Here is a 21,589-nt window from a genome sequence, read left to right on the forward strand (position 1 = left end):
AAAAAATAGGAAGTGCTGGAAGTGTGGTGAGGCAGAAGGAGATTTATATCATATGTGGTGGGTTTGTGGGAAAGTGAAGGGTTTTGGGGAATCAATATATAATGAGCTTTAAAAAATCTTAAAGTACACTTTTCTAAAAAAAACACCTGAAGCCTTTTTATTGGGATTGACAGGGAAGGAAATTAAAGAGAAGGATAAAAATCTTTTCCTGTACGCCACGACAGCAGCTAGAACTATGTTGGCCCAGAACTGGAAAACTGATACTATACCTACAACCATGGAATGGCAGACCAAAATGATGAATTACGCAGAACTGGCTAGATTATCGGGGGAAATACGGGATCAAGACGAAAAGAAGTTTGTTGAAAATTGGAGCAAATATTTGGTGTATGTAAGAGTAAACTGTAAAACTTTAAAGACACTGGCAGGGTTGGAGTAACTCTAACAGCATAAGATAAAATAGTATTAAATAGAATACGCGATGTTATAACTATATGATACGTACCGAAGAGACGGAGGGAAGTCCAAATCTCAGCAGAGCTTAAGGTTTAGGTGGATGGATCAATGTATAATGTGTATATGTGTATGTGTAAGAATGAAAATTAATAAAAAATGATTGTAACGAAAGTGTTTGTTCAGAGGACAGAGAGGGGTGTGTATACAAGTGGTAGCCATTGTTGAACTCTCCTATAGCACTCTGACAGTGTTACCCTGGGCCCCGCCAGCGGCTCCCGGCACCTACCTTGGCACACGCCGTCGAGGCAGGCGTCTCGCAGCTGCCGGCAAGTAGCGCCTTCGGGGCAGGAGCAGACGTAGCTGCCCTCGCTGCCCACACAGGAAGCGTTGTCGGGACACGGGTTCGAGGAGCAGGGATCCACAAAGACCTGCCGGATCCAAACAACAAGGACACAGATTGGTTGCGGAGGGATGGAGAGGGGGCTGCAACCGGGTGGGGCAGAAATGTTCCAGATCGCCAGAGGTGGTTGTAAAGACGACCATCTGGACTCCACTCTTCTCTCCCCCCCCCCCCCCCGAAAAGGCACAATTTGCAGAGGCAACATTCTGCGATGCATACGTCACTCAAAGTGAGCGCATCTGCATGCATTTTGCATAACATATTCAACTTTGTGAATGCACTGCATGAAAGCATAGCTTCTGGAAAGCAAGCCTTATGAGGAAGCTGGGAATGTTTAGATGGAGAGGTGATATGATACACAGGGGAGTTTTTTAATGTTTGATGTTTTATTACGCTTTTATATTTGTGGGAAGCCGCCCAGAGTGGCTGGGGAAACCCAGTCAGATAGGCAGGGTACAAACAGTAAAAATATTATTACAGTGGTACCTCAGGTTACATACGCTTCAGGTTACATACGCTTCAGGTTAAAGACTCCGCTAACCCAGAAATAGTGCTTCAGGTTAAGAACTTTGCTTCAGGATAAGAACAGCAATTGGGCTCCGGCGGCACGGCAGCAGCAGGAGCCCCCATTAGCTAAAGTGGTGCTTCAGGTTAAGAACAGTTTCAGGTTAAGAACGGACCTCCGGAACGAATTAAGTACTTAACCTGAGGTACCACTGTAGTACTATTATTATTATTATTATTATTATTATTATTATTATTATTATTACAGTGGACACTCGGGTTGCCAACGTGATCTGTGTGGGAGGTACATTCACAACCAACAGCGCTGCATCTGCGCACGTGCGGGTTGTGATTTGGCGCTTCCGCGCATGCGCAAAGCGAGATTTAGTGTTTCTGCGCATGCGTGAGCGCTGAAACCCAGATGTAACCCCTTCCGGTACTTCCGGGTTCGGTGTGGTGCGCAACCCAAAAGCGCGCAACCTGAAGCGTCTGTAACCTGAGGTATGACTGTATTATTAAAAAGGTAAAGGTACCCCTGCCCGTACGGGCCAGTCTTGCCAGACTCTAGGGTTGTGCGCCCATCTCACTCTATAGGCCAGGGGCCAGCGCTGTCCGCAGACACTTCCGGGTCACGTGGCCAGCGTGACAAAGCCGCGAGCCAGAGCCGCACACGGAAACGCCGTTTACCTTCCCGCTAGTAAGCGGTCCCTATTTATCTACTTGTACCCGGGGGTGCTTTCGAACTGCTAGGTTGGCAGGCGCTGGGACCGAGCAACGGGAGCGCACCCTGTTGCGGGGATTCGAACCGCCGAACTTTCGATCGGCAGGTCCTAGGCGCTGAGGCTTTTACCCACAGCGCCACCCGCGTCCCTTGACTGTATTATTATTATTATTATTATTATTATTATTATTATTATTATTATTATTATTATTGCCATTTCAATTCGAAGGGCTTTCACATGGAAGATGCGTTTTCCACTACTCTGGCAGGTAGGACCTGAACCAATGGATTCCAGCGACAAGAAAGGAAATTCGGACTAAACATCAGGAAGAACTTTCTGACAGCAAGAGCTGTTAGACAGCAGGCTCCCTCAGGAGGTGATGAATTCTTTCCTTGGATGTTTTAAGCAGAGGTTGGGTGGCCATCTGCCATGGGCAGTCTAGTTGATATTCCTGCATTGCAGGGGGTTGGACTAGATGACCCTCGGGGTCCCTTCCATCTATTTTATGAAGGCCCAGGGGATCGCGCTCGGCTTTCAAGGCTTCATGAGAAACAATGCCCAGATTAATGAAAGAGATCGGCGCAGCACTGTCTCGACACCCTTGCCCTGTGATCCTTTTTAGGAACTGAAGAGTTTTAGCTTGGGTGCTTTGACCTTGCCCCACAGGAAGTCCCAGACACCCCAGGACCAGGGGACAATTACCTCACAGCGACTAACGTGCTGCCATCTGCCTTATTGCAGGGCAGATTCGAGGGTAAACCATACGTGGAACGAGTCTGCCCCTGCGGCTTGATGGAGGTAGAAACTGTCTCTCATGTCTTGTTACGCTGCCGTTTCTATGGGGATATACGCTCGGTATTTATCACTCCTCTTATACAAAAATCTCCAAATGGGTCCGAACGTCAATGTCTAAAACTCCTGGTAGAGGACAAGGATCTAGAGATCACGCCAAGGGTGGCCAAATTCTGTGCGACTGCCTTAAAACTTAGGGAACAAGCTGTACTACCAAAATGGTGATGATGATGATGATGATGATGATAATAATAATAATAATTTATTTATACCCCGCCCATCTGGCTGAGTTTCCCCAGCCACTCTGGGCAGCTTCCGATCGAGTGTTAAAAACAATACAGCATTAAAGGTTTTGAATGTCAATTTTAGATTATATTTTAGTGATCAAGATTTAACATATATTTTTAACTGCCGCTATATCTGTACTGTCTCTGTTATAGCCAATTGCAATTCAATGTATTCCTGTTGTGTTTTATGATTTTCCTGATATTGTAAGTGAACCGGAACTGGTTTGTGACCATAATAATAAAATTCATTCAGTACCTCACAGCGGCTGCCACTAAGCCCGGGAGGGCAGTTGCAAAGGAAGGTCTTGTTTTCCATCTCCTGGCATTGCCCTCCGTGCAGGCAGGGGGCGCCACCACAGGTGCTCAGCTCCGTCTCGCACTCTGCGCCTGTGAAGCCCTCCCGGCAGGTGCAGAGGTGCCTTCCACCTTTCACCTGTTGGGAACAGAGAGGAAGAGGAGGAAGAGGAGAGAGGGAGGAACTGGCGTTAGCGAGTCGTCGAGTTGCGTAGGAGGGGAATTGTGGAACACAGGAAGGGCATAGGAATCGTGGAGTCATAACAGATGGCAGCTAACAGATTGAGGTTGAATCCTGACAAGACAGAAGTACTGTTTTTGGGGGACAGGAGGCGGGCAGGTGTGGAGGACTCCCTGGTCCTGAATGGGGTAACTGTGCCCCTGAAGGACCAGGTGCGCAGCCTGGGAGTCATTTTGGACTCAGCTGTCCATGGAGGCACAGGTCAATTCTGTGTCCAGGGCAGCTGTATCCCAGCTCCACCTGGTACGCAGGCTGAGACCCTACCTGCCTGCGGACTGCCTTGCCAGAGTAGTGCATGCTCTGGTTATCTCCCGCTTGGACTACTGCAATGTGCTCTACGTGGGGCTACCTTTGAAGGTGACCCAGAAACTACAACTAATCCAGAATGCGGGAGCTAGACTGGTGACTGGGAGTGGCCGCTGACACCATATAACACCGGTCCTGAGAGATCTGCATTGGCTCCCAGTACGTTTCCGAGCACAATTCAAAGTGTTGGTGCTGACCTTTAAAGCCCTAAACGGCCTCAGCCCAGTATATCTGAAGGAGCATCTCCACCCCCATCGTTCTGCCCGGACACTGAGGTCCAGCTCCGAGGGCCTTCTGGTGGTTCCCTCATTGCGAGAAGCCAAGATACAGGGAACCAGGCAGAGGGCCTTCTCGGTAGTGGCACCCGCCCTGTGGAACGCCCTCCCATCAGATGTCAAAGAGAACAACTACCAGACTTTTAGAAGACATCTGAAGGCAGCCCTGTTTAGGGAAGCTTTTAATGTTTAACAGACCACTGTATTTTAATACTTTGTTGGAAGCCGCCCAGAGTGGTTGGGGAAGTCCAGCTAGATGGGTGGGGTATAAATAATAAATTATTATTATTATTATTATTATTATTATTATTATTATTATTATTATTGAGTTGTTGAGTTGGAAGGGACCCAGGGGTCATCCAGACCAACTCCCCGCAATGCAGGAATAACGCAAATGGGCTAAAGAGGATCCCGTTAAACAAAATTGCGGACAACTCACAGATGAACTTGCACAAAGGGAAACTAGCCCCCCAAGTATTGCTAAACCACAACCCTTGTCATCCAGCTCATTGGCCACGCTGGGTTGAGCTTGTGGAATCTGCAGTCAAAGAGGTTCCCCATGCCAGAACGAATAATTATAATAACAATAAAATTTTATTTATATTCCGCCCTCCCCAGCCAAAGCTGGGCTCAGAGCGGCTAACAACAATAAAAGTAACACAGCATTCTAAAATCAATTCAAAATCAAATTAATGGCAACCATTGGGCTAGAGTTCTGTGAGGATTACCAAGTGGAAGTCTTCCTCCAGGCAGACGTAAAGCCCACAGAAAGATCATGGGCTGGCAGATATCACAGATCTAGAATACCTAAGCTACTTTATACTGAAGCGACCCATCTACTATATATTTTGGAAAGTTGTCCATCCTGTCTGTTCTCTATAGGTTTGGCCGTCTCTTGATATCTTGTTGCCAAATTCGGCACAAGGGTTCCTTGGGGGTTGGCGGGGAGGCAATCTTTGTCTCTGTTTGGACGCCATGTTGAATCAAGATGGCGGGCCAAACTGGGCCCAACACTCAGCCCAGTCTGTGGAGATGGTGTTTTCGCTAGCAAAAAGCTAAATCCGTCTTTGAACTTTGTGATTACTGGCTGGTGGGCTTCTGCGGCAGCAGGGCAGTGGTCCAAGAAAGCCAGCAAGGCTGCGAGGATGAAAACAACCTGGCAGGATGTCTCTGCCAGCACAAGTTGGGTGGATTTATCAGGGTAGCATCCCTAAAATGGCAGCCCTCAATTCTTGATTTTGAAAGTTTCTCTTTCTCTCAATCTGACCTGAGCACCCACACACTTACCTGGCAGGTCCCTCCATTGCGACATCGTCTCCGGCAAGAGTTTTCTCCTATTTGGGAATAAGGGGGTAAAGTAGAGAATGGGTGTGTGATCACTGAAGTTCTAACCAGTTTCTGTGAGAGAAATACACTATTTATTTAAGACAGTGGTTCCCAATGGGTGCTTCCACATAATCCATTTAGGGGTTCTGTGGCACAATTCACATAACAAAAACTACCATAGAGATATCAAAATTTTCAAAAGTACAGTGGTGCCTCGCAAGACGAAAATAATCCGTTCCGCGAGTCTCTTCGTCTAGCGGTTTTTTCGTCTTGCGAAGCAATCCTATTAGCGGCTTAGCGGATTAGCGGTTTAGCGGCTTAGCGGCTATTAAAGGCTTAGCGGCTAAAAGGCTATTAGCGGCTTAGAAAAAAGGGGGGGAAGCGAAAAAAATCGCAAGACTCGCAAGACGTTTTCGTCTTGCGAAGCAAGCCCATAGGGAAAATAGTCTTGCGAAGCGCATCGAAAAACGGAAAACCTTTTCGTCTAGCGGGTTTTTCGTCTTGCGAGGCATTCGTCTTGCGGGGCACCACTGTAAAGGGGTCCATGGCTTGACTTTCGAAAAACAGTCGGTCCACAGTACTTCGCTAAATTGGGAACCACTAGTTTAAGACATTTCTATACCCCTTGATTATTCCCCTTTCTCAGCAGTGTACATAAAAAACTACCTATGGAAAACAGGCCAATAAAACAGTAACCATTTTATCTGTAAAACCAAACACTACCTTAAAATGTCTGCTGGAACGAGAAAGTCATACATCATATCCGCACTATGCGTTGAAAGTGCATCCAGTGCAGAGTTAAAGCGTGTGGCTTTCCTCAAAGAATTCCGGTAACTGTAGTTTTCCCCTCGCAGAGCCACAATTCCTGGCACCCTTAACAAACTACAGTTCCCTGATTCTTTGGTGGGGGGGCCATGGGATTTAAAAGTGTGTGGGGTGTGCTTTAAATCGGTGGTGTGGATCTGCCCTCAGTCATGTGCCTGATGTTCACGAAGGAAGCCAATCAGATTGCCAGACGGTTTTCAGCTGAGCTGTCTGGCTCGAAAGCAGCAGTGGGCAACTTCTGGTCTACAAATCCACCTTACAACACCTCCATCCCCGCTTTATCCAAACCTCTACTGTGGCTTAAAACCGCCATTTTAACACCTGCCTTCTCTTTTGCTCCCCTCCTGTACCCTGACGTGATGCAAATCCAGAATTGTGATGTGGCATCCCCAGTCCTCCAAAGGCGGCTGCGTGACGACAGCCTTACAGTTCTATGTCTATAGGAAGATAGCTGCCTGGTTTAGAGTCTCACCAGTCATCCACCCAGGGCTCAATTATCTCATCTGATTGGACAAAGGTCTCTCTGAGGTCTCAGACACAGGTTTCCCCCTAGCCTTGCTAAGGTGCGGATGTGTTCTTACCACTGGGTAACAGCCCTTCCCCTTGCTACGGGTACAAATTGCAGTGCCAGATTAAGGCTTACTTTGCCCCCACTTCTGAATGCATGTTGCACCCCACTGGGCTCCCCGGTCCTTACTGATATTGCAGTTTGTTCCAGTCCAGCCATCCAGACAGTCACAGAAATAGCCCCCGATGAGGTTTTTGCACCCACGCGCGTGGAGACATGGGTTCTTCTGGCATTCGTTCACATCTGGAAACAAGAACATGGGGAATTGGCCAAGCCAAATCAGAGCCAAGGTCCACTGAGGTCAGCACCAACAGCTTTCAACAGTGATCAGCCAGATTTCTCTAGGAAGCAGGGGCGCGATGGCCTAAGGGTTGCCTCTCGCTGGTTGTACCCAGCCACTAGAGATATAATACTCCTGTAAATGGAGGTTCAATCTAAGTATGTGACTAAAACCCAAATGCACCCTTCCTCCAGCAATATGCCCGGTCTGATTTGTAAAGCCATCTAAGAAGAGTGTATTTTGTGGCAACTGTAAATCACACCAGTTAATCGTCAGGGTTCAGAACCTCCATAATGCTTAGACAGAGGTCACGCCCAGGGACTCCAAACTAGCTGACTCAGGAGAAAAACCAGAGAGATTACACCACTTTGCAAGTATCTGGCCTCACGGTTACAGAGAAAAACCTGAAACCAACACAGAAAGCGTCTGGTATCAGCACAGGATTTAGGGCAGTGCAGGTGGCCGAGTCGAGGGGGTGCAAAATTGAAAAGATCCATAATGGGGAAAGATCCATTTGGGGGCGCCCAATTTTGGCCTTGCACAGGGCACCACATTACAAAAGATTACCAAAAGCCTGCCCCTGTTAAAAGGCTGAAAGCTCCCGGTTTTTCACCTCCCCTAAGTGGCAGTTCTACTGTGGAGCAGCGGAATGAGCACAAACATTCTAACATCTGAGGAGGAAGAAGTCACCGACTTCCAGAATGCTGAAAACAGGGCAGGGGCGGCGAGGGAAAGAGGGGTGTTGATTTGGGGGCAGGAAAGAAAAGGAAAATGACACGGGACCAGCTGGGGAAGGAGGTGGAACGTTGGGAAGAACAGAGACGTCTTTCCCATAGGGTTTAGTGGTGCGTCGCGCCAGGGCGCCGGCCTCTCAGGGGCGCCCCAGTGAGTGGGGGAGCTGCGCGGCTTTGCTGGCGGCCTCCCCTTTCCCTGCACACGCACCAGCTGCGCCCCGTCAACCATATGGCTGGTGGGCGTGCCGCTTGCCTCCCAAGCCTCCGCGGGAGGAGAGCGATTCCTGCAGAGGCTTAGGATGGAAGCGGCGCCCCGCTAACTACCGTATTTTTCGCTCCATAAGACACACTTTTTTCCACCTAAAAAGTAAGGGAAAATGTCTGTGTGTCTTATGCAGCGAATGCGTGGTCCCTGGAGCCGAATTGCCCAGGGGCAAAAAGCAAATCATGCTTTTTTTTAAAGAAAGAGGGAAGGGGGTGTTGAAAGGAAGCCGCTGATCAGCTGATCGGCAAGCGATCAGGAGAGAGATAAGGGACGCTAGTGATAAAGGAGGCCGCCTGGGAGGGGGGAGGTAAAAGCACATGGATCCTCAGTATTTTTGCATTGGGTCACCCCAAATTCGCCATCAGATCACATAGCATGTCCATGGCTACAGCCTGCACCCAAAAAAATCACGCACCCACTGTTTCGTGGTGCAAAAACGTGGTTACAAAGCACGAATCCACATGGATTCTCAGGATTTTTGCATTGGGCTACCCCAAACTCACCGTCACATCACATATCATGTCTGTGGCCACAGCATGAACCACAAAAATCATACATCCACTGTTTCATTCAGAATAATTTTTTATTGTTTCCCTCCTCTAAAAACTAGGTGCGTCTTATGGTCAGGTGCGTCTTATGGAGCGAAAAATACGGTATATGGCTGGCATTGTGCAGCTCCCCCCCCCCCAATCCGTGGTAATTTGGGGGCGCTGAGCGGATATTTGCACCCCGGCACCGCATCTGCTAAAGAAGGCCCTGGGGAAGAGGGTAGGAGGGGGGGATGTAACCCAAGGAGGAAGGAGCGACTCTGGACCACAGAACGTCACGCAACGAAGGGCAAAAATCCTCACCGATCTGGCAGGTCTTCCCTGTCCACTGAGAAGGGCAGAGGCACTTGAAGCCGTCAGCGAGGTCCTTGCAAGTCCCGCCGTGGCTGCAGGGCTGTGAGAGGCAGTCGGTCACCTCTAGGGGGCAGCAAAACAATGCGCTGTGGTTAGGAGGATCCAGCAACAGAGGCAGAGGGAAATCGCAGCGCCTTAATCCCTTAACTTTACAGCCATCTAACGAGAGTGGAATTAACGCAGCGCCCGGCGGTTTGCAAAACTGCACTTCTGCTAGCAGTTATGGCAAGCTGAACCTAATTTGTCTCAGGAAAAGAACAGAGATGTCGCTTTTTAAGATTTCTGGTTCTTACGGTTACAGCGTTGGGGAAACTGAAACCACACAGAAATTGTGTATGTGGAATTCAATGCATAAATAGTAGAAGAGTTGGAAGGGACCCCAAAGCTCATCTAGTCCAGGGGTCAGCAACCTTTTTCAGCCGTGGGCCGGCCCACTGTCCCTCAGACCTTGTTGGGGGCCGGACTATATTTTGGATTAAAAAAAGAACGGATTCCTATGCCCCACAAATTACCCAGAGATGCATTTTAAATAAAAGCACACGTTCTACTTGTAGTGATCAGGTGGGATTGCTGTGAGGAATTATAACAAATATAGAGTAAGCCATCAGTGTCAGCAATGAAAGCATTGCGTTGACTGGGTTTAAACTATTTTGATACGATTCTTGATCAGTCCACACCTCTGCATCCCTGTTCCATTTCTCTTTCTTCACAAGTCACGTACACAGCCCAGTTGCTTCGCCAGGCAGGCATCCTGGGTCAGCAAAGACAGTGGGCAGTTTCTTTGATGTAGCTTTTCTGATATATTAATCTTAGGATGTTAATCTTAGGGCCAGGAAACTGTTTTCACATAAAGGTGATAATGATCGCTGTCCTCCTGGCCATCTTTCTTATCATGTGTATTGATTGTTTATGACCTCCGGGGTTGCTGAATGCACTCCTTTGTAGTTTTCATTCATTTACCCCAAAAGTATGCATGCTTAACTAGTGTTTGTAGTTCAACTTTGTCCCCACGTGGGGTTTGTTGAATTGCTCAGAAGAAATCTGATTGGTTCTTACAAACACTCTGTAAAAAGTTCGTGAATAAAACAACCTGGGCCGGAGGGTGGAGACACAGATTATTATACGCACCCTTCCCAGAGTCTTGCTGATCAAGCCTCTGTGTGTATTCTTATTAATCAGAGTTCAATCCTTCCTTTACTTTGGGAACGCCTCACTACTCATGTAAAAACACCAGGCAGGCCCCCAAATAACCTAGAGATGCATTTTAAATAAAAGGACACATTCTACTCAAGTAAAAACCACGCTGATTCCTGGACCATCCGCGGGCCGGATTGAGAAGGCAATTGGGCCGGATCCAGCCCCCGGGCCTTAGTTTGCCTACCCCTGATCTAGTCCAACTCCCTGCAATGCAGGAATCTCAACTGAAGCATCTGCGGTAGATAACCATGCAATGTATTGTCACAATAGACTTATCAGTCCAGCCCAGCCATCACCAATCGCGTGTCCTCCAGCTGCTCTGAACTACAACTCCCATCCCACACTGGGGCTGATGGGCATTGTAGTCGAAATCAGCTGGGGGAAGGTCTCAGTTGGCTTGTTTTTTGTTGGTTTTGCTACAATAGCCCAAACATGGCTATTCTACTGGGATAAATTAATACCAGTTTAGCATTTACTGCAGCTTTGAAGTTCCCAAACTTCATCTGTCTTGCTTTGTCTCCTTTGGAAACACCTTGGGCAGCCCAATTCCCCGAATCTGAAATCCAAAAAACCTCTGACTCCTTTGCACTTTAAAAGGTAGTCTATATTTTTGATGAAGTTTAGAATTTCTGAGGCCTATCTCAATGACAAACCTAGACAGCATCTTAAAAAGCAGAGTCATCACCTTGCCAACAAAGGTCCGTATAGTAAAAGCTATGGTTTTCCCAGTAGTGATGTATGGAAGTGAGAGCTGGACCATAAAGAAGGCTGATCGCCGAAGAATTGATGCTTTTGAATTATGGTGCTGGAGGAGACTCTTGAGAGTCCCCTGGACTGCAAGAAGATCAAACCTCTCCATTCTGAAGGAAATCAGCCCTGAGTGCTCACTGGAAGGACAGATCCTGAAGCTGAGGCTCCAATACTTTGGGCCACCTCATGAGAAGAGAAGACTCCCTGGAAAAGACCCTGATATTGGGAAAGATGGAGGGCACAAGGAGAAGGGGACGACAGAGGACAAGATGGCGGGACAGTGTTCTCGAAGCTACCAGCATGAGTTTGAGCAAACTGTGGGAGGCAGTGGAAGACAGGAGGGCCTGGCGTGCTCTGGTCCATGGGGTCACGAAGAGTCGGACACGACTAAACGACTAAACAACAACAACAACATCTCTGGACTGCGTCTCATTTTTAAGCATCCATGTGTGTCCCCAAAACTCATCAGTCCTCCACTCCCCCAAAAAAGTGGGAGGAGGTCATCCCATTAGCTGCAAATACTGATGTCTGAAACATCAACATTTTGTTTTTATTTTATTTATTTCTTAAACATCTCGTTGGCATTTGCAGAGTTTTAATGCATAATCTATCAGCAAAATTAACTCGATGCAAAGTCGAATTTTGCATAACTTGAGTCTGAACCTCATTAAAGGAGAAAATAATAGTAAGAAAAACACCAAAGAAGGAAAAAGCGAGGGAAAATAGGAAACACTTATTCATCCAGCTGAGGTTCCCTTTCTACTCGGTGGAAAAAGTGAACACACATAAAAATTAGGCATGCGGAATAAATCATTAAGTAGGCTCGATCTTCTAAAATTCATGCCCATCTAATTAACCGGTCTGAACCCAGTAAAAGATCAACGCTTAATAAGCATTTTCCATTCAGATTTAAAATTTGCAAAGCTGAGTGCTCACACACATCATATGCATCCCTCCTCGAAAACTTTTACCAAAGCAGAAATTTGTGCATTTCCACCTTTGAAAAACTTTACATCTGTTCCCAAAGTTTGCAAGTGAGAGTGCTAACACTCTACTTCCTTCCTCGTAAGTAAACACCGTCATTTGTTTATTTTTTAAATGCCCTTAAGACTGTTAAAATTGGTAAAAGCAAACATCGCATTGGTGACAGCAGCCACGAAATTAAAAGACGCCTGCTTCTTGGGAGAAAAGCAATGACAAACCTAGACAGCATCTTAAAAAGCAGAGGCATCACCTTGCCAACAAAGGTCCGTATACTAAAAGCTATGGTATTCCCAGTAGTGATGTATGGAAGGCTGATCGCTGAAGAATTGGTGCTTTTGAATTCTGGTGCTGGAGGAGACTCTTGAGAGTCCCATGGATTGCAAGAAGATCAAACCTATCCATTCTGAAGGAAATCAGCCCTGAGTGCTCATTGGAAGGACAGATCCTGAAGCTGAGGCTCCAAGACTTTGGCCACCTCATGAGAAGAGAAGACTCCCTGGAAAAGACCCTGATGTTGGGAAAGATGGAGGGCACAAGGAGAAGGGGACGACAGAGGACCAGATGGTGGGACAGTGTTCTCGAAGCTACCAGCATGAGTTTGACCAAACTGCGGGAGGCAGTGGAAGACAGGAGTGCCTGGCGTGCTCTGGTCCAGGGGGTCACAAAGAGTCGGACACGACTAAACAATAACAACAACAAGAAGCCACTTACCGTGCTGACACAGCTCCCCGCTCCATCCTGGGGGGCACATGCAATGGAAACCAGGTGAGGTGTTGAGGCACGATCCGCCGTTGGCACAGAGCTCAGGAGCACAAGTTAATTCGGCAACGGGTAACGGAAGGAGAGCTGGCATTGGGGAGACACGGGAAAGAGAAGGCACAAGGCTGTTTTGCAAATGGGCCTGCCCCAAAGCTGCTAGCCCACAGTAAGGTCTACTAGCTGGCCTCCCCTTCATGCTTATGGCCACCATGGGTTGGGCATTAAAAAGGAAAAAAGCCCCCACTCTCATGAAGTTCCTCTGTTCGCCTGGGAATTATTCTGAGAAGCCGCCTAAGTTTCTATTCAAGTGCGACTTTGGTTTTAAACACAGTGTAAGGTAGTCTCTGGGACGCAGGTGGCGCTGTAGGTTAAACCACAGAGCCTAGGACTTGCCGATCAGAAGGTCGGCGGTTCGATTTCACGCGACGGGGTGAGCTCCCGTTGCTCAGTCCCTGCTCCTGCCAACCTAGCAGTTCGAAAGCACATCAAAGTGCAAGTAGATAAATAGGTACCACTCTGGCGGGAAGGTAAACGGCGTTTCCGTGCGCTGCTCTGGTTCGCCAGAAGCAGCTTAGTCATGCTGGCCACATGACCTGGAAGCTGTACGCCGGCTGCCTCAGCCAATAAAGCGAGATGAGAGCCGCAACCCCAGAGTGGGTCACAACTAGACCTAACGGTCAGGGGTCCCTTTACCTTTAAGGTAGTTTCTATGGGAGTACAGTCATACCTCAGGTTGAATATGCTTCATGTTGAGCGCATTCGAGTTGTGCTCCGCGTTACTCCCCAGTAACGGAGCGCCTTACTTCCGGGTTTCGCCACTCGCGCATGCGCAGACGCTCAAAATGATGTCACGCGCATGCGCAGAAGCGGCAAAAAGCGGCTAGCACATGCGCAGACGTGCCATCGCTAGTTACGTTTGCTTCTGGATCCGAACGGGGCTCCGTAATGGATCCCGTTCGCATCCCGAGGTACCACTGTATATTGTATTCAATTACAGTGGTACCTACCTCGGGTTAAGTACTTAATTCATTCCGGAGGTCCGTTCTTAACCTGAAACTGTTCTTAGTCTGTAACCTGAAGCGTATGTCACCTGAAGCATATGTAACCTGAGGTACCACTGTACAGTGGACTCTCGGGTTACGAACGTGATCCGTGCGGGATGCACGTTCGCAAGCCACAGCGTTTGCAAGCCACAGCTGCGCGTCTGCACACGCACAGGTTGCAATTCGGCTCTTCTGCGCATGCGCAAAGTGTGATTTAGCACTTCTGTGCATGCGCGATCGCCAAAACCCGGAAGTAACCCATTCCGGTACTTCTGGGTTTCAGCAGTCCGTAACCTGAAAAAACGCAACCTGAAGCGTCTGTAACCCGAGGTATGACTGTATAATTATTTATGGCTATTATTATCATCATCATCATCATCATCACCATCATCATCACTGTTACCTTTTCTTTGTACAGTCGTACCTCAGGTTAAGTACTTAATTTGTTCTGGAGGTCCGTACTTAACCTAAAACTGTTCTTAACCTGAAGCACCACTTTAGCTAATGGGGCCTCCTGCTGCTGCTGTGCCGCAGGAGCCCGATTTCTGTTCTTATCCTGAAGCAAAGTTCTTAATCCGAGGTAATATTTCTGGGTTAGCGGAGTCTGTAACCTGAAGTGTCTGTAACCCGAGGTACCACTGTATTTAAGTTTGCTGAAGTCCAGTCTGTGATTTCGGTGGTTTCCATTCTTCAGTAAAATGTTTTATAAAAGGAGGCTATCAGAATAATTTCCAGCGTTAACCTGAAGCACTATTTCTGGGTTAGCGGAGTCTGTAACCTGAAGCGTATGTAACCTGAAGCGTATGTAACCCAAGGTAGCACTGTACATGTATTTAAGATTGTGTATGATATCATGGACTTCAATTAATAACAATAAAAAAGTGGAGGGAAAGGGGTTGGCCAATGAGGTGCCCTAAAAATGAACTACAACTCCCATCATTCCTGACCGGCTGCGGCCAATGGGAGTTGCACGCCAAAGCATTGGGAGGACTATACCTGTAGCACACCAAAATAGTTGTCTCTGCCCCCTGAACACTGTACAGCATTGCCAAAGATTATGGGAGAGACCCAGGGGGCAACTGCCCTGGAGGGGCTTTTCTCGCCCGACATTTTGAGTCGCCGCTCACCTTCCTCGCAGTTCCGGCCGTAGAATCCATCGGGACAAAGGCACTCGTACTCGTTCGGCTCGTTGTTCGCACAAGTGCCGCCGTTTTTGCACGGACGGTGAGACCCGCAGTAGTTCAGATCTGGGCAGGGAGGAAAGCTCAGGTGATTCCTTGGTTCCAGAGAGTTTGCAACTTTCCATTATCGCTGTGCTTGATCTAATAAGTATCCAGTGGTGTAGCATGGGGGTGCAGGGGGGGCCGGCCGCACCGGGCGCAACATCTGGGGGGGGGCGCGCTCGCCGCCTCCGGAGTCGCCGAAGAGCCTCGGGCGCAGGCTGTAGCAGAGCCCCATGTCTCGTGGAACCGACGAGCTGGCAGCGGCTCTCAGCGCTCGTCGCGGTCCCCGCGCATCAGGGCCGCGGAGGGCGCGCCAGGCAGCCCCTCCTCACAGCCCCGCTGCTGCAGCTGCTGGGCCATGTTGCATTTTCCTCGCCTCTCTGCCCTCCTCCTCCTCCGGGCAAGCGGTGTCGTTTGGGTGGCAGCGCCAGCGGCAACTCACCTCAGATCACCTGACACGGACCTGCCGCTGCCGCCGTGGCTACCTTACCGTAAATACCCCAGCCCAGGCAGCAGCAAGAAGGAGCTGGCAGCAGCGGCAGGTTAGGGGTTAGAGGGCGCAAATTACTTGCCTTGCCCCGGGTTAGGGGGCGCAAATTACTTGCCTTGCCCCGGGTGCTGACAACCCACGCTACGCCGCTGTAAGTATCCCCAGTCTATTGGCACGTATGAAAAGCACTTCTATGTATCTGACAGCGGCCTTGCTATCAAGAACGTTTATGAGGGACTTGCTGGAGAGTACCAGCTTGCTTATCAACAAAATGACAGCTGCGTGCTTTAGTTCTTCCTTAATATACTGTATTTTTCGCTCCATAAGACGCACCTGAACATAAGACGCACCTAGTTTTTAGAGGGGGAATGCAAGAAAAAAAATATTCTTTAAAGGGAGCGCTGAGCAGAGCCTGTATGCATCCCAGGCTCTGCTCAGCGCGCCCTTTCACGAGCCACGTGGAGCGTGTGTGCGGCGCTTGCAGCCTTCTCCCTCCTCGGGGAAAAGCCCCCAAGATCCGCACACACGCGGCTCTTTAAAGGGAGTGTGGCTCTTGCTGGCTTTCGTGGGAGGTGGGGGAAGGGACAGAGCACGGCTAACCCAGAAGCTAGAACAGCGAGAGGGAGCGACCCCTCTTGCTGTTCTGGCTTCTGGGATAGCTGCGCAGCCTGCATTCGCTCCATAAGACGCACACACATTTCCCCTTACTTTTTAGGAGGGGAAAAGTGAGTCTTATAGAGCGGAAAATACGGTACCTGTTTCAGGTTCAGGATGCACACATATCTGGGTGTACCTCACACTACAGATTGTCATGGTTTGGCTGCTGTGTTGCATACTTAGTTTAGCAAACACTAAAGAGAAAAAACCTCCATTTAACCTTGCTGCTCAGCAAATGGACCTCTGCTTCCTGGGTCATCAGAGGTACAAAGAAAAATGGAAGAGGCCTATCCAGCAGAGAAAATGGCGACTCTCTTATCCCTGGGAATAAAAACTTCTCAGTGTGTGGCTGCAGAGCAGAAGCTGCAGGATCTTGACCTCTCTGGGTCTTAGAAGTATTTATTGTTGGGGTTTTTTGTATCTTTAGTATATAGATCTTATTGTGGTTTATGTGAAAATTGTTCAGTTTGGTTGAGTATTTGTTTAATATTTAATGTGTTGTTTATGACCAATTTTGTTATGTTGTTTTTACGTATTTTTTCATTTTGTAAGCTGCCTTGAGCATGGTTTGAACTGTGCAAAAAGGTAAAGGTAAAGGTACCCCTGCCCATACGGGCCAGTCTTGCCAGACTCTAGGGTTGTGCGCTCATCTCACTCTAGAGGCCGGGAGCCAGCGCTGTCCGGAGACACTTCCGGGTCACGTGGCCAGCGTGACAAGCTGCATCTGGCGAGCCAGCGCAGCACACGGAAACGCCGTTTACCTTCCCGCCAGTAAGCGGTCCCTATTTATCTACTTGCACCCGGGGGTGCTTTCGAACTGCTAGGTTGGCAGGCGCTGGGACCGAGCGACAGGAGCGCACCCCGCCGCGGGGATTCGAACCGCCGACCTGACGATCGGCAAGTCCTAGGCGCTGAGGTTTTACCCACAGCGCCACCCGCGTCCCGAACTGTGCAAAGGCAGCATTCAAATAAAATTATGTATGTATGTATGTATGTATGTATGTATGTATGTACTTGTTTGGGCCTGACTCTGCTCCCTTCTCTGGCTTACCATCGCCAGGCTTACTGGAGACAAATTTAGTGACCGACTTCCAGGCGCAACACAAAATAATTTAAAACAAAGGACCCTGTCAGTAGAACATGAAAAGCAATGGCAAAGAACCCCAGGGGTTGGGTTCAACATGAGTCATAGAGTAGCCTGGGGGAAATTCCAGACTGGCCAATTTCCAATAGAAGCCAAGCCTCTACTGAGCATGCTCCAAGTGGGGGGGGGGCTCACCTTTGTCGCAGAGGATGCCCCCCCAGTTGGTCTCGCAGTCGCACTTCCAAGGCTCGGTGCAGCTGCCGTGGACGCAGCCTGGGAAAAGGATGCACTCGTCGCAGAGTTGACCGGTCCAGCCATAGTGGCACCTGGGAGGAGGAAGGGGAAAGCTCAGAGCAGCACAGTGGTTATGAGCGGGAGATGTGAGCCAGCCAGCCAGCTCTAATCTGAGCAGAGAGAGGGCCTCGTCACACAGTTATTGGCTTCATCATTTTAAATGTATAATGCTAGTCTCACTTGAGAGCATCTTTTTTTAAAAATACAGAGCTACCTCGGGTTAAGTACTTAATTCGTTCCGGAGGTCCGTACTTAACCTGAAACTGTTCTTAACAAGAAGCACCACTTTAGCTAATGAGGCCTCCCGCTGCTGCTGTGCCGCCGCCGCACGATTTCTGTTCTCATCCTGAAGAAAAGTTCTTAACCTGAAGCACTAGCGGAGTCTGTAACCTGAAGCGTATGTAACCTGAAGCGTATGTAACCCAAGATACCACTGTAAAGGTAAAGGGACCCCTGACCGTTAGGTCCAGTCGTGGCCGACTCTGGGGTTCCGGCGCTCATCTTGCTTTACTGGCCGAGGGAGTCGGCGTACAGCTTCCGGGTCATGTGGCCAGCATGACTAAGCCGCTTCTGGCGAACCAGAGCAGCGCACGGAAACGCCGTTTACCTTCCCACCAGAGTGGTACCTATTTATTTATCTACTTGCACTTTGACGTGCTTTGAACTGCTAGGTTGGCAGGAGCAGGGACCAAGCAACAGGAGCTCACCCCGTCGCGGGGATTTGAACCACCGACCTTCTGATCGGCAAATCCTAGGCTCTGTGGTTTAACCCACAGCACCAGCCGCGTCCCTAATACCTCCTAATACCTCCTCTCTAAAAGCGATTCCTCTCTTTCTCCCTGGCTGTCCTGGAACTGCCTCCCAGAATGGACTGGCTGAAGCCATTTCTCTCTCCCTCTCTCTCTCTCTTTCTCTGTCTCGCTCTCTCTCTCTTCCTCCAAGTCCCTCAGAATCTACTGTTTTGAGTAAAGTCCTCTGGCACAACCCCCTGGCGCGGGCAACTGAATAGACAGCTATGTTCTAGAAAAACAACTACCAGACTTTCCGAAGACATCTGAAGGCAGCCCTGTTTAGGGAAGCTTTTAATGTTTAACAGACCGTTGTATTTTAATATTTTGTTGGAAGCCGCCCAGAGTGGCTGGGGAAACCCAGCCAGATGGGCAGGGCATAAATAATAAATTATTATTATTATTCCTCGTTTACATCTGCCTCAGTTTCGCTTCCCTTCCATCTGCGGTCTTCCCTGTGTCACATTTTAGACTGTAAGTGCCTCGGGGCATGGGACTGTTCTTTTGTCCTCATCATGCAGTGATGGCATTAATTAATAATAGAAGATGGGTTGAGTTTACTGCTTTTGGGCAGCTGTGCCCAAAGAAGTTTACAACAAACATTCGAAACATAAAAATACAGAGCACTCTGAGGGGGGAAACAAATACAGTGGTGCCCCGCAAGACGAACGCCTCGCAAGACGGAAAACCCGCTAGACGAAAGGGTTTTCCGTTTTGGAGGCGCTTCGCAAAACGAATTTCCCTATGGGCTTCCTTCGCAAGACGAAAGCCCGTAGGGAAATCTCCGGGACAGCGGGGAAGCGCAGCGCGTCTTCCCCACTGTCCTAGGACCTCCTCCGAAGCCTGGCGGCGGAGCGGGGACACCTCCTCCTGCTGCCCGGCTTCGGAAGGATGCTCCGAAGCCGGGCGGCGGGGCAGGAACACCTCCCGCCGCCGCCCGGCTTCGGAAGGCTCCTCCGAAGCCGGGCGGCGGGGCGGGAACACCTCCCATCGCCGCCCGGCTTCGGAAGGATGCTCCGAAGCCAGGCGGCGGGGCGGGAACACCTCCCGTCGCCGCCCGGCTTCGGAAGGCTCCTCCGAAGCCGGGCGGCCGGGCAGGAACACCTCCCGCCGCCGCCCGGCTTCGGAAGGATGCTCCGAAGCCAGGCGGCGGGGCAGGAACACCTCCCGCCGCCGCCCGGCTTCGGAAGGCTCCTCCGAAGCCCGGCGGCGGGGCGGGAATGCCTCCTGAAGGCCGGCGGGGGGCAAAAGTCTTTTTTCCCCCCTGCCTGCCTTCCCGGGAGAGCGGAGAAACGCGCTGCGTTTCTCCGCTGTCCCGGAAGGCTTTTGAAGGCAGGCAGGGGGGAGCAAAGACTTTCGCCCCCCGCCCGCCTTCAGAAGAGGTCCTGGACCTCTTCTGAAGGCTGGCGGGGGGCAAAAGTCTTTGTCCCCCCTGCCTGCCTTCCCAGGGGCTTTTAAATCGCCCCGGACAGCGGAGAAGTCCTCCGCTGTCCCGGGGCGATTTTAAAATGCCGCCCACCAGCATTTTAAGATCGCCCCGGACAGCGGAGAAGTCCTCCGCTGTCCCGGGGTTTTTTTAAAATGCTGGGGGTGGGAAGAAAAGCCCTTGCCCCCCCCCAGCTTTCAGAAGAGGTCGGGGGACAGACTGTCCCCGGACCTGGTCTGAAGGCGGTTTCCATAGGAACGCATTAATTGATTTTCAATGCATTCCTATGGGAAACCGTGCATCGCAAGACGAAAAACTCACAAGACGAAGAGACTTGCGGAACGAATTAATTTTGTCTTGCGAGGCACCACTGTATACAAATTAAAGAGCATGTCAGCAAATTCCTATAAAGTCATACCTCATGTTATGTCCACTTCATGTTACATTCTTTCAGGTTATGCCCCGTGGCGACCCGGAAGTACCGGAAAAGGTTACTTCCGGGTTTCGCCGCTCGCGCATGCGCAGACGCGCAAACCGATGTTACGCACATGCGCAGAAGCGACAAATCGCAACCCGCACATGCACAGACGCACCGCTGCGGATTGCGCTCTTTTCGTGTTGCGAACGGGCCTCCGGAACGGATCCCGTTTGCAACCAGAGGTACCACTGTATAATTAACAACAACACATGCCATGTGGAACAGGGGAAGAAATGGCAGATACTTATCGTATTAAGGAATTGCACAGAGAGGGGGAGAGACAGAGACGTTTCTTCCTCCCCTTTGCCTAACTCTAGAAGTCATTGGAGTCACACAATGACACTGGTTCACAGGAGATCGGAGAGGCCAACAGGCGTGGTGTTAACCTCTGGGACTCACCGCCACAACGCAGTGATGGGCACTAGCTAAGACGCCTTCGAAAGGGTGATAGGAAAAATCAGGCTCCTTCCAAGAAACATGACGGGACTTAAACTCCTACGCCAGGGGTCTGCAACCCGCGGCTCCGGAGCCGCATGTGGCTTTTTTACACCTTTGCCACGGCTCCGGGGCGGATACTAGCGAGGGGAGGAGGCACATTGTGCGCCCCGACACTCCCCACTGTGGCGGGCGCTGTACTGGCTGTGACGTCGCATGGGGGCGGTGCGTGCGTTAGTCACGCACCATCCCAACGTCACCTTCCCGCCCGCTGTCAGATCGGAGGGCAGCGGCGCGCATGCTTTAAATGTCGCAATGGTTTTGCGGCTCCCAGTTTTTTCCCCCTTCGGAAACGGGTCCAAGTGGCTCTTTTTGTCTTAAAGGTTGCAGACCCCTGTCCTACGCCAATGCAGAACAGCGACAACAACGGCTTCACCCTAAAGAACTGTGAGGGCCATCGCCTGTCCAGGGTGCTGAGAGGTGTCAGGAGACACACACACACCCCATTCCCCTCACAAAGCTACAATTCCCAGAGCGGTTTGACAACCAATCCTTCTTCGCAGGGAACTCTGGGAATTGTAGCTCTCTGTGTGTGTGGGAACCTGGGTCTCCTAACCACTCTCAGCACCCTGAACAAACTACAACTCCCAGGATCCCCTGGGGGAAGGCGTGGCTGTCTAAAGGAGGGTCACAGCGCTTGGAAACGGATGCTGCAAATAAATGCATAGCTGTCAACGTTTCCCTTTTCTTGTGAGGAATCCTATTCGGAATAAGGGAATTTCCCTTAAAAAAGGGAAACATTGA

At 49.9% G+C, this 21,589-nt stretch overlaps 1 protein-coding gene across 1 annotated transcript in view; it reads right to left on the reverse strand.

Moving 5' to 3' along the window:
* Positions 1–21,589, reverse strand: part of LOC114603267 (protein jagged-1-like) — a 62,949-nt gene that overhangs the window by 6,410 nt on the left and 34,950 nt on the right. Inside the window, exons 6-13 of the mRNA XM_028742139.2 lie at positions 17,560–17,690; positions 15,038–15,157; positions 12,820–12,954; positions 9,127–9,240; positions 7,126–7,239; positions 5,565–5,611; positions 3,418–3,594; positions 743–884 (exon numbers count right to left, since the gene is read on the reverse strand). Coding sequence (XP_028597972.2) covers positions 743–884; positions 3,418–3,594; positions 5,565–5,611; positions 7,126–7,239; positions 9,127–9,240; positions 12,820–12,954; positions 15,038–15,157; positions 17,560–17,690 — 980 coding nt within the window. The remainder of the gene's footprint in view (positions 1–742; positions 885–3,417; positions 3,595–5,564; positions 5,612–7,125; positions 7,240–9,126; positions 9,241–12,819; positions 12,955–15,037; positions 15,158–17,559; positions 17,691–21,589) is intronic.

The sequence above is a fragment of the Podarcis muralis genome, chromosome 7 (assembly GCF_964188315.1).
Source record: "Podarcis muralis chromosome 7, rPodMur119.hap1.1, whole genome shotgun sequence".
Taxonomy (NCBI): domain Eukaryota; kingdom Metazoa; phylum Chordata; class Lepidosauria; order Squamata; family Lacertidae; genus Podarcis; species Podarcis muralis.